The sequence below is a fragment of the Numida meleagris genome, chromosome 6 (assembly GCF_002078875.1).
Source record: "Numida meleagris isolate 19003 breed g44 Domestic line chromosome 6, NumMel1.0, whole genome shotgun sequence".
Taxonomy (NCBI): Eukaryota; Metazoa; Chordata; class Aves; order Galliformes; family Numididae; genus Numida; species Numida meleagris.
This window is the reverse complement of record NC_034414.1, coordinates 45,306,159-45,319,301: the sequence shown is the minus strand read 5'-3', so window position 1 is coordinate 45,319,301 and position 13,143 is coordinate 45,306,159. Positions and strand designations below refer to the sequence as shown.

Genomic DNA, 13,143 nt, shown 5'->3' with positions numbered 1-13,143 from the left:
GCCAGGAAAAAGCTGCGTTTTATGCAGTTTTTTCAGTATTTCTGCACATGCTAACTTCCAGGGCAAAGGGAACAGATTTGAAAGTGACTTTTCTGAGATCTGAACAAGATTTCCCTGTCAATCAAGTTTGTGTGAAAGACCAGAGCAAGAAATTAGTGCATATGAGGCTGCAGTATTCATTGGCAGCCACATCCAGCTTTGTCCCACACTTGTGGGATCTGTGATGCTGTACAGAATAACCTGCAACCTCTTTATAAGAGCGTTTGGGGGAGATGCTGGGAGACTTGTTTCTAAGTAAGTGCTTTTCCTGTAACACTGCTGGTGTTGCTCAGCTTCTTTGACTACTGCCCAGGAACCTGGGAGAAATTTAACCCAGTGCTGCAGTAAGCTCCCTTTCTGAATCAAATGTTTTGGGTTTTTTTTGTGTGCAATGGAGTAGTTCAATGCCAGGAAGTGACATTCTCACTTCTGAAGTGCATTCTTGCCTCTGCAAGAAGTACTCGGGAAAGCAGGAAGAGGCTTCTGGTCAGTGCCACAGGGAGGGGAGCATCGTTCTGCAAAGTTCCTCGCTGCTGTTAGCAGCAGGTAGGAGAGCAAAGTAAGCACTTATTTCTTACTAGATAATAGCTGTGCTTCATCATCTGGGGGACTGTAAGTGATTCAGTCTCTACGTAATAGGCAGCTCTGTCATTTATGCAAGATATTTGGCCACTTCATCTAGATCTGGATTTATCAATATCAAACTTAAAACCAATTATAAACTGTTACAAATATCCTCTGAATGCCTCCTTGAAATACTTGCTGATAGGGGCTCTTAAAAAACATACAGTGTCAATCTTCTAAGTACTTGGGGTCTTCATACAAATTTACTATGGCAAATAACATTAGGATTCTTCAGAACCCCAAATCCATATGCAACTAATTATTTACTTAATTGCTTCAAAATCCTATTTGATTTTAAAAGCAAACAAATGAAAAATCCACAAGTTTTAACATTTTGGAATTGCAACCCTCTTCTGTGAAAACCCCCAAATAATATTATGCACATTTGTCTTTCAAATTTTAACTGTCCACCTGTTCTACTTAGGAGTATAACATTTGCTTTCCTAAATGTCAGCCAGGGAAACATGGCACCAGCCCTCATCACCTATCTTCAATTGACTGGTGGATGTCAGTAGCCAGAACACACAACATGGTCTCACCACAGTACCTTCAGTCGGATTTCACTAAGTCCTTGAATTTAAAATAAACAAATAAAAAACCCAAAGCTTAGTTGGGTTTTGGTAAGGTAGGTGCTCCAGTTAGTTTTCACAGCAGGAAAATGCATGCTGTTCAACTCCATTACTTTTAAACACCAAGACTTTTAGTTTAATGTGGTGTCACCCGGGAGGAAGGATCTGCACTACTGGTATCACAAGCTGCTCTAGAGGGACCAAGGCACAGCCTCCTTCCCCTCCCACCAAGCTGTGCAGGGCACAGGCATGTCAGCTACAGCACCACGCACTACCCAGAGATCAGACCCGAACCCACGCAGGCAATTGATGAATCAATAAGGTGTAGGCTAACTTCTTGATCAATTCTTGACAGCGTCAGTGTTTCTTAAGCTGCAGAAGTGGGACGAATTGTTGCAGGGAAAGAGTTTTCTATCAGACTGGTAGCCCCCTCCTCCCCCTTCATCCCATCCCACCCCAGCAAACAAAGCAAATGCCCCATACCTGAAGACATTTTAGGATATGCGTGCCTGAGTGATTAATAAAATAAGCATGATAATGAATAATCTATGTTAAGCATTTTCTTACCCTTTATTTTTTCATTATGATCAGAAGAGGAATATGATTAACAGCAGTTTAAACTTTAGCAGTACAATTTCAGTATTAAATATAAAACTACACTGCAAGTTGATGTATTTTAAAAATGGTTATGTATACTCTAGCCTTTAAATTTATGTATCAAATACAACTCAACTGTTTCTTGTCTTGACAATTAACACATCTAACAAGTTTCAACAAGCCAGACATCCATCTTTTCCATTAAAAAAAATAAGCAAGCACACCAACTCTTATTCATAACAAGGGGGTGTAAAGATTCAACACTTTCCTGAGTGTTGTGCAAAGAAAAACATGTTTTGAGAGAGTTAGTTAAATAAGTGTAATGACAAATCTGAAGCTAAGCTGGAGGACCTTTTGATTAACTTCATATTTCATATGTTACTTGCATCAGTTGAGAGCAACATGAGTTACAGAACTTCCATGAAAACAAGCCACTTACAAGCAGGTGGTTAAGCTTGATCAGTTTATTAAAAGGATTATATGACACGGTTGCCTGCAATAGCAGGGGACTGGATCTGATGACCCAGGAAGTTCTTTCCAGTCCCATGTTTCTAAGCCATGCACCAAGTGTATCCAGCCCACACTTTCACATTTGGAAAAAGCCAAAGCCACACGCACACACACACACAAAAAAAGTCCTTGATGACACCACTTCTTCTCTAGATATTCACTACGCAGAAAGGAACAGAGCTAAAGTCCTGTACAGAGGATACATTTACTCGAGGTTGATGTGGTACTGAAGTCAGTTAATTAGATACCTCCAGGCAGATTCAGTTACAGGGCATACCAACACTGCACGCTGCCAGACAATTTCTAATCAAGCCAAGAACCTCTTGCAGGAATGAGGCCTCTGCTAGCAAGCACAGAGCACACTGAATAAGCTAAAAGCAGCTGTTCTTAAATGAACTACCCTACCAACCATGAGTGAATGACAGACAGATGGTAAGAATTATTTACCTACTAGACAAGATCTCTCTGCACACTCAGGCAGAAGTAATTAGCTCAGAGCAGCAACCATTGCTCCTACCTTGCCTGCCTCTTGAGTACATTCTCTTTAAAAGTCAGTCTGCAGAATCAGCGCAGCCCTTCTCAAGCACTACCTAAGTAGCAGTTTGCAGCTGCCATGCAAGGCTTACTTCCCAAATGATAGTCAGGCATTTTCATCACAGCAGCCGGTTTGTTATGACAGCATACGCAGCCATAGCAAAAGCCTTTACAACCAGAGATCTACGCTACTGCCTAGATTCAGCCCATCTAACTTTCAGGCACTTGGTTAAGTTATCTGGGTACCTAGTCACCCAGAACCACCCCCTAACAACAAAAATTAATCACTGAAGGCAGATAGTCTTAATTGCCTCCTGGAGGTGTCTCTTTACCCCCACTGAATGAGGCTGCATTTCCAAGCAACCAAGTTCTTAACACAGGCACCTCAGTTAGACAGGATGAACGGAGACTCACATCTCTCAAGAGAGAGATAGTATCAGTACTCTCCAAAACCAAAGGCAATTAAGCAATTTAGGTTTGCAACTCCAGTTACATTTGGAAACAAACTTAATCAAGTAATGAAGCTGTAGTCCCTCCCTCCCAAGCGTTAACAGCCTTCCACAGGGAGGCTCTGCTATTAAAAAAAAAAAAAAAACATTCTTCATTCAAACAAAGAAGAGCGGGCACAGCTGCTTTGCCACTCATTCATGGGGAAGCTGAAGGATCAGAGAACACTTACTCAAAGACCTGGAATGACTAAGCATTGCTAGTGCATGCAAAGCAGAAGTAACAAGACTTTTAAAATTAACCCTAGTCCTCTTCTCCACCCCATAAAATTCATGCAAGTGTTTGAGAAGATAGTCAAGACATAATAGCCCCAGTTTCCAAAAAGGCTTATTTTGTTAAGCATATTGTAAGAGAAACGTTCATTTCTTTTCTTTCTGTGGGTAGAGAAATGCATTTTTGGCATGTTTGATAACCATAGATCTCTATGAAGCCCATGCTGTTCTAGTGCTCCAACTGGTTTCTATAACCTGTCAAAAAAACCATAGCAACCTATCCATGTTTCCCCCAGTACTGACATGCATGCTGAGAGCTCTCCACTTTAGTGAAATGAGGTGTTACTTCTGTGCTGATAGTTGACGAGTCAGCATTACACGACTTTAAGACCAACTAAATTAACATTGTCGTAATATGAAAGGCAAGCACAAGTTCATTTATTTATAGCAAAGGTCTTGGGTTACAGGAGGTCAGTTCTTGCCATCTTGAAAAGATAGGGGATAACTTATTGCATACATGTGCATTATAATTTAGCAGCAAGTCATTCATAGAAACGCTTCCCTCCTACTGCTTTTTTTGGTTTATTATCTCAATTATATATATATTTTAGCTTTACAAAGCATTTAACACCACCTTTAAGTTAATGGTCTTTTATTGGAAAAAAGACTAGCATTTACAACTTGGAATGGACATAAATTGTAATATCTTGAACAGCAATGTTGATAGTTGTGCTGAAGTCCACAGGCTACTCCGCCAGCTCCAAGTCATGGTACAGAAGGTTTTAAAAATATGAGAGTCCAAAGATGCTCCCTTGGTGAAGGTTTCTTTTAAAAATTTTGTGAACGGTAACAGCCCGACACCCGTTTCACTATAGTGCAATGCAGACAATGTTAAACCAATATATTTTTTTTTTTTAAACACAGACATGCCATCCATAGTTAAGATCATCGTATTTTTGGAGCACACTGCTACGTACAGGAGAACCATTCAACCTTTAGGGCATTTTCTCTAAGTTTTGCATCCTTCAACCATTTTTGCTGTATACCATCCTGAGGTATAAACCAATTTTAAAGTAAACCAGCTATGACAATTTATACTACAAATTGATCTAGAATCCACTGTTGAACAAAAGAGTGGATCTTTTAGTATTGTTTTTTTTTCCTTTTAATACAAATGTCTGACTGTGCTCAATTGTCAAGCTGCATGCATGAAAAACTGGCCAGCCCAAACAGTGTAATAGTCATTAGCAAATGGAACTTTCAAGTTCACTAAGTGCTTCCTTTTTTTTTTAAAATTTATTTATTTTCAAGGTAGTACAATTAATTATATTGTAAAACTGATGTTTAACTTGATCTTTTGGGGACAGGACCACCAACCATTACATGCAGTTTGTGGACAGAAGGTATTTTGACATTCAGTTTTGCTATACAGAAACAGAATGAATAAATGAACTTTTTTTGCAAGAGGTAAGTAAAAGATTCAATTTGATTCTTCTAGAGGAAAAAAGGTGTAAAGGAGTTCTCTTCACTTTGCAGTCATCATCTGTACGAATTCTGAAAAGATAAAACGTCACCAATTTATTGTCTCTAAGGTACTTTCAACTGTTACAAAAATCTCTTAAACTTGGCATAAAAAACTTCACTGCATCTGGTTTTTGTCCATGGAAGTGGACGCCTGAATAACTGGTTGCCTCCAAGTACAAGGAAATACATCCTATCCAGCATACATTCACTAAATCTGACTAGTGGTTTGCATCAATATAAGTATCCGTTACCTTCATAGTTGACTTGCCCATCCCCATCAATGTCTGCTTCTCTGATCATTTCGTCTACTTCTTCATCTGTTAGCTTTTCTCCTAAGTTTGTCATAACATGACGTAGCTCTGCTGCGCTGATATAGCCATTGCCATCCTGGGGGGAAAGTTTCACAAGATTATGATCAGCAATCCTGATAATGATTAACACTGGAACTACAACTAGGTTTCCAGAGACTACTTTTAAATTAGCTTTACGGCATGTGAAACATACCCAGTATACTGCAATAATCCTACAGTATGTACCAGTCCCATCACCTTATGAAGCTTACAACCCACCAAATCCTTCTCTCATTATTGTACTTAAAAGAGTAAATTGCAGTATTTAACATGCTAGATTTGTAATTGTGATAAGGCATTTTTAATGCTTCTAAAGATCTTTCAGATAAAGCAAATGTTTTAGTTCATCTCTGCTGCTTAAGTAGAAAAAAGATCAATTTCCCTACTGGCAAGAATAAAAATCAGCTTTCTATTTTGTGTAGCACAGCTTCTATGAAGAGACTGCGGGCATCTAGGTTATAGGCTTCGTTTAACATTTAGAACAAATCACACCTTCAAAAAAAGCATTTTAGTTCTACTCATAAGCAGTTGTGAAAAGCACAGTGGCAAAAAGAATGACAATTCTAAGTCGCGTTCCCATTAGTAACATCCAAACCTAGAGCATATATCTAGACATCACAGGAATTGTCCCCTTCAGCGTACATGAAAAATGCACTAGCTGACAGCAGGGGCTTTGATGGTGTCATACCTGCCACCACTTAAATCTAGTCTGCAAAAATAAAATCAGAGAGGAGGTAAGTGCTAACTGAACAATCCAACATTTTTAACATGTTTTCCAGCAGAGAATCAGAAACATGCACTTTTTCCACAAAAAGAAGTAGTGAAACCTTTGCCACAAGCTTATCAGCTGCATCAGCCACTGCACAATAATTCCCTTGTACCAACTTAGGGAAACCCCTACTCCAACAATAGCTTGTCAGAATTTTTGTTATGTACACCCAGGTATTCTTAGTGAAGGCGGGAGCTGAACTCAAGTTTCACTGAAAGCAACTTCCAAGTCCACACCTTGAATGCAGAAAATGCAATACACTTCATGTCCCTGTAAATACTAGTGACGTTTGCTTCAGAAGCTTTCATGAATTATCAAAATCTCACACACTCACGCAAATGTTTCCCCAGTTCCCCAAGTCAGTAAGTACAGAAGATTAAAAGACATCCCTTCACACCCCAGGCATCAAGTTCTGCTCATCTCTGCTCCTAAGGGAAGGCCAAAGGTTTCTCTAGGAAGAAAACTTAAAGTTCAGCCCTGCTGTGTAATAAGGTAAGGGCCAGGACTACTGTCGCAAATTCCCCTGCTTATACTACAGGACTTTCATACTAAAGGACTTTTCTGCTTCCAGGCAAGAAAGGACTGAGGAAAAGATACGCAACATTGCTGCTTCTAAAGATATCTGAAAATTTAGGAATACCTTGTCAAAGACTCGGAATGCCTCACGGATTTCTTCCTCGCTGTCTGTGTCCTTCATTTTTCTGGCCATCATGGTTAAAAATTCAGGAAAGTCAATAGTGCCGTTACCTTAACAAAAGAAATTCCCCAAAGTTAAACTTACACGCTTGTTTTTACGCAAAAAAATCTGGCATTTAATTTAGCCAGGGACAAGAATCAACAACAGGTTCTCTACACTATTCTTATAAGAACCTTACGTTTTCCTAAATTGTTACCACTGCCTTTTTCCTTCCACAATACGCAACAGTCACCTCCACACCTCAGTGTTTCAGCACAAGTTCTAAAGTCACCTTCTCTCCAGGATAAGCCATACCTTTTCACCACCCAAGCCACAAGTAAAGTGTCAGTCTGATGTTCCAAGGTTAACCAATTTGTAGACTCACCTACTTAAAGTCATTCCCCAAAATTCATCATTTAGTTTGTTCAACCTCTTCTAGAACATTACACAGCAATTGGGAAGAGCAATACAAATCCACAACATCTAGATTTTGAGGAAGTTCTCAAATACTTGTTCCTTGTTTAAAAGGAACTTCATTAACCCATGTTGTACACCATTAACAGTAATGCACAATTTTAAGGGGCAAAAGACATCTGCAAACTTATGAGAAATATCAAATAATGGCAGCTTTTCTCGTAAGCTCAGCAAGTGTTCTGATAAATATTTCTCTGCAAAAACTGAAAATCTGATTTTTAAATTCCTCAAAGTAAGGATTCAAACTGGAGACTGCTCAAAGCCAAGAAAAAACAGTTAAGAAAGTTCCTCCAAACAGCGCAAACCAGGTTAGCATAGTCACAATTCAACTCTACATGCTGGAAGAAAACATGAAGTAGCTCACTTCACAGATAAGATCTACCTGTTTCTTGAAGGAAACAAACTCGCTCAGTAAATATAAAAAAGCAGGTAAAGGCAGTTTCAGAAAACCTCTGCCATTTAGGGATTCCAAATGGAAACGTGCAGCTATTCATAATGGCAAGCTTCATTTACCAACTCAAATACATGTCTTGTACAAAGCTTAAAAAGACTCTCAATGAACTGTAGACTACTAGCAAAGCATCTTGCCATGAAACAAGTTTAAACGTATGGGAAGGGAATACTTATCTGAAATCCTCAGATTCCTTTCAATTTTAATCAACCACTGCAACACTGCAGAATGGTGCCTGAATAAGCCACTATACACATCCTCTATGTGTCACTGCAAATGCCAAGTAACAGGAACTTTTAGTATCTGCAAAGACAGCTGGCAATTAAGGTCAACTGCCATTTTTCTAAAAGCAACTTAAATATAAGTCCAACAATAAACTAATTCATGCCCTTGCCTGTGCACTTTCCACTCTTCAGGATATTGCAGAAATTGAGACTATCAGCCAACATGAGATCGAAGCCTTGGCACCACTGAGCACAGGAGGCATTTCACTTTTTTTCTAACCACCAGTCTGACTTAAGTCAGAGAAACAAAAACTTGTCATTATCCCTTCTGGCATCCATGTGAAGTGATTCTGATCAAGTCTGACATAAGGTTTTCCTACTTCTGCAAGTGATGGCCTCCAGGCCCTCCCCCCAATTAGTGACCCAGTACATTATATTAAACTACGCAGTCTCTCCCTGTTGCATTGTCAACTCTTGAGAGTTCAGCACTATCCCATTCTTATCACATCTTTGACTTTAAGACAAAGCTAGACATTAGCACAGAACAACATGGGCCAATGAAATATGCTTAGAAAAGCTACATGGGAGCACAGGTTAAATGCAGGTCAGGGTAAGCTGGGCAGCAATAGGAAGCCTGCAACCCATAAAATATTAAAGACTAACAGCATAACTTTGTCTCTGCCCATCCTCTTTCAGATCCTCACTTAAGACTGCTAGCATCTTCGCTGCGCAGAGAACAACAAAAACTAGACACCTATGAGTTTACTTTAGCCAGTATTTCAAAACTTGGCTTCAAAAAAACAACATCATAGCAACTTCTTCATACAGTCTGAGCATGAAAGACGTACATACTTAGAACGCTCACAGCACTAGAACCATCTTTCTAACACTTACCATCAGCATCTACCTCGTTGATCATATCCTGCAATTCTGCTTCTGTTGGATTTTGACCCAGCGACCTCATGACAGTTCCCAGTTCTTTTGTTGTGATAGTACCATCACCATCTTTGTCAAATAGGGAAAAGGCTTCCTTGAATTCTAGAGGCAAAAAACAGTCCCATTGCTTAGTAACAACGCCAGAATAAGGTAAAACTGCATACAAAATGCATTCCAGTAATAATGCTTGGTAATATTTTAATTAACAAGCTTGTCCATAGATAACTAGAATTAGCATTCTCAAGTATAAGAAAAAAGTTACAGTACCAACTATAGTTTGCACAGCTATGTGACATAAGCTTCAACGTACTACCATCGCATCACGGTGTTGATGCATTTCAACATCTTGTTGCTCAAACCACCACACCACAAATAGCTGTGAAGGATAAGTGAAGGGAATGCTATAGCTTCCCCTTTCACCATCAAATGGCTTATGGGAACAGTAAGAATATAATGAGTAAAATGACAACACTAAGGCAACAGAGAGTAAGAACTGGCGTTGACCTCAGGGGGATGTGACTGGTCTCCAGAAGGCCCAATACTGCTCTCCTTCTCCCAGGCAGTCTGAGTTAGACACACTCAGAAATTAATAAATCAGTTTAAGGCTTATTTGTTGCCATCTCACTTCAAGTTTATATTCATGTGAAAAAGATACCCAATTCTGCCTTGACTTCAAGCAGCGCAATCAAGATTCCACTTGATTTGAGCCAGGCCTACCTAGATTTCTTGCAAACATCTCCAGTCCAATGAAGCAGTGGAATTACCAGTAATCTTCAAGAATTTTTTTTTTTTTAGAAGGAAGTGCTTTTATTCTAAGAAGTGTTAGCACAGATTATAAAGACAGCTTGTCCATTATTTTTGAGATGTTTTTTCATTCACAAGGAATTAGTCAAGAAAAATATTTATCAAGACACTTACCAGCAATCTGCTCTTCAGTCAGCTGGTCAGCCTACATGAAGAATAGAACAGTTTAGAATAATGTTTATTTCTAGCTATGTCAAGCCCCAAGACACTTCTTTCAATTTCAACAGCAATGTATCATCATTAAAGCCACTTTCAAGCCCTGGAATTCTCCCTCTCCCACCCACCTACACAACACAGCCATTTCCAAAGACACGAAAGCCACCTTGTCTCAGAGCTGCCCATTAAGAATCAGATACACCATCCTTTAGCTCAGAGAACCCGAGTTGGTCAAGTGAAGGACACCAGGCAGGCTTCTTGTAATTGGTCAGAGAGGCATGAAATCCTTAATGACATGTGTTTAGAGTTTCACATCACATCAGGTATCGTTTCCAGAAGCACAGTGCCCTGATCAAGCACAGGGGGCATTTGCGCAATGGTGGGCTAACGACAAGTGTGCCACCTAGTGATCCTCCACAGGTCCATCCGCCCAGTGCAGCCTGAGTGTAAGCCTGCAGTGAGCTTCGCAGCAAGGGCTGTGCTGCTACAGGAGGAACTGCTGCTCAGTATCAGATATTTTCACTATCTGATAGAAATAAAGTGCCAGTTCAAGCACTGTGTTTGTTATTCCTTCACCCAGCCAGGCACCATAAGATGTCTCCCACTATCACAAAGGCCATTTTGTACATCCCTTTAGGCAGCACGATGGAAAGTACCTGCCTGTGACCTTCAGCTCACGGGGGGCCAGCACTGCACCCAGGGCAGGCAGGAGCACACCTGCAGCCCCTAACCACACCAACCACATCCTTCCAGAAGGCTCTACCAGGATGGGTAGGGCATCACCCACACCTCTGGCCCTTGCACTAAAGGAACTAACCAGCTCTTCAGAGAAACAAAGCCAAGAAGCTCCTGTCATTGGCAACACAGCAAATCTGAAACAGCATTTAACATACCTTGACACAGGTATTGGAGAACACAAAGTATCACCTCCTTTAAAACACATTTTTTGAAGAGCTTGTATAAACCCCAACAAATAGTTGTATAGGTTAAAGAAAGGCATCTTGTAACCCTTTTGTCTTGAAATCCTATTATTCACAGGCACAACTGACAGATAACTACAGCAGAGTGCAACAAACGCAACGGAGAACTCCAAGGGTGTACGGTCTGTTAACGCACGGGGGAACAGTGCAGAGCTGAAGGCCTGATGTATGCATTAAGCAACAAGGAGGCTGCATCTGTGCTTAGGCAGTGGGCTTCTTTGCTTTTTTTCATATTTTAACGTCTGTAGAGAGTGACTAACCAACACCATGTCCTAGGGGGTTAAAATCAGCAGAAACGCTTGCAGTTAGAAACCAAGCTCAATTTATTTTGTCGTACCAAACAGCTGCTGAAAACACATCCAAAACGCACCTTGGTTTCCAACTCTTTCTGCAGTTTTCCAGCAAAGACGAGATTTTACAGCTCACCGACATTTATGTAAAAGCCGCACGCCCCGCAGGCAGAGCCCCGCAGCGGCACGACCTGCGGCCCGCGGCACCGCCGCGCGTCCCGTTCCGCGGGGCTCCTTCCTACCGCCGCGCTCAGGGGCGGTGACAGCGGCACCCGGCCACGCCGCGCCTCGGCCGCAGCCGCACCCCCCCGCCCCCCTCCCGTGTCCGAGTGATGTCAGCGCTGCCCGGCAGGAAGGCGAGATGGAGAGACAGCGCCGAGCTACACCCAGATGGCCGCAGAGCGATTAGAGCTCAGCCGCAGCCCCAGCTCTCATGGAAACCAGAGCCGCGGGGAAAAATAAACCCGAGCGCTTCCCCAGCCCTTCCTCTTTCGGGGAGGCCGTGCTGGCACCGAGGCGATGCGTTTCCACGGCGGAGCCGGCGCAACAGGCGGCGGCCGCGCTGCTGCACTGCGGCCCCGCTCCGCTCCCCGCGGCCGTCCCTCCCCCCGCTGCCGGTCCCGGGGCTGAGGAACTCCGCCGCCCCTCCCGCCGAGCCCCCACGCGGGGACGGGGACGCAACCGAGGCGCGCTACCCAGCCCCCCCCACCCCCGCCCCTCCATAGCCGGGGGTGCGCGGAGGCTGGGGAGGAAGAGGAGGAGACATGATGTAATGCGGGCGGCGATGCTGCGTTTTTGGGGATGGGGGGTGCGAGGGCGCAATAGCCGCAGCGCGGTGCCCTCCCCCGGCCGCCGCCCCCCCCACCCCCCACTCCCTGCGCAGTGCAGCTGTGCCGGGCTCCCGCCGCAGCCCCGCGGAGCCGCGCCCGGCCCTTCCGGAGGGCAGCGCGGGGAGAGCGAGGCGGGTGGAAGGGCGGGCGGCGCCGCAGCGCCGTGCTGAGAGCCGAGATCCCGCTCGGCAGGGCCCGAGGAAAGGGGAAGGGAGGAGAAGGGAAAGGCCCGGCGACCAGCGCAGCGCAGAGGGGGGAGCGCTGCCGGGCGGGAAGGGCCGCGGCCTCCCGCCACCCCCGCGCCGCAGGGCTCCGCCGCTACCCCACCGTTAGCCCGCCGCTCCCCGCGCACTGCGCCCCGAACCCGCGGCCGTACTACGTACCATGGCGCGGCGGCGGGCCCGGCGGCGGCTGCACGAACTGCGCGACCACGAGCGGCGGCGGCGACTGCTGCCTCCTCCCCGGCGCGGTGCGAGAAGTGCTGGGGATGTGAGCCTGCGCCGCGCCGCTATATATGGAGCGCTGTATCCCTCCGCCGGAGCGGGGCCTTTTTCTCTCCTCCCCGGCGCGGTATGGGTGAGGGTGACTGCGGCGAGCAGCCCTGCCCCCTTCGCCGCCCGGCCCCTCCCCCCCGGCGGCCCGCTCCCACCCCCCGCAGTGCTGCGGAGTCGGGGCTCGGCTGTGCCCCCGTCCCTCCTGTCCTCTCCCCGAGGGCAGGGCCCCCACCCGGCACAGCTCTGAGCAGCCCCGGGACGGAGATGCCTTCCGGAGGGGCTGCGGGAGTACAGGTGCCCTGCGGTAGTCACAGCGCGTTTGTCGGCACCCAGCACCCAGAGCACGGCAACATTCAGTCCAGAATCAGACGGTCTGCGGCTGACGTGTCGCTTCAGCCCCTGCTCAGCAGAACTGCAAGCGAGGAGCAGCATAAGCATGTCCTGAAGTCAGGCGTTCCCTTCATGGTCCCCTCTCTCTGCCCCGGCTTTTGGGGTTTTGTCCACCAACCGATGATAACCCGGGTAAACACTGAAGCATTCACACTGTGCCTTCTTCAATAGGTACAGAAGCATACCAGCGTGGACCTACACTG

The 13,143-nt window shown here is 44.6% G+C and overlaps 1 protein-coding gene across 1 annotated transcript; it reads right to left on the bottom strand.

Annotated features, from left to right (window-relative positions):
• Positions 1,784-12,593, bottom strand: CALM1 (calmodulin 1). Its single transcript, XM_021402001.1, has 6 exons — positions 12,440-12,593; positions 9,915-9,945; positions 8,955-9,098; positions 6,876-6,982; positions 5,368-5,503; positions 1,784-5,146 (listed from the first exon to the last, which is right to left on the bottom strand). The coding sequence occupies exons 1-6, from the start codon at positions 12,440-12,442 to the stop codon at positions 5,118-5,120; spliced, it is 450 nt and encodes a 149-aa protein (XP_021257676.1). The 5' UTR covers positions 12,443-12,593; the 3' UTR covers positions 1,784-5,117.

Coding starts and splice junctions, on each gene's coding strand:
- CALM1 (XM_021402001.1), bottom strand. Junction 6,983..8,954: donor CAACGAGGTAGATGCTGATG/GTAAGTGTTAGA, acceptor TCTTTTGTTAAG/GTAACGGCACTATTGACTTT. Junction 5,147..5,367: donor TGGGCAAGTCAACTATGAAG/GTAACGGATACT, acceptor TTATCTTTTCAG/AATTCGTACAGATGATGACT.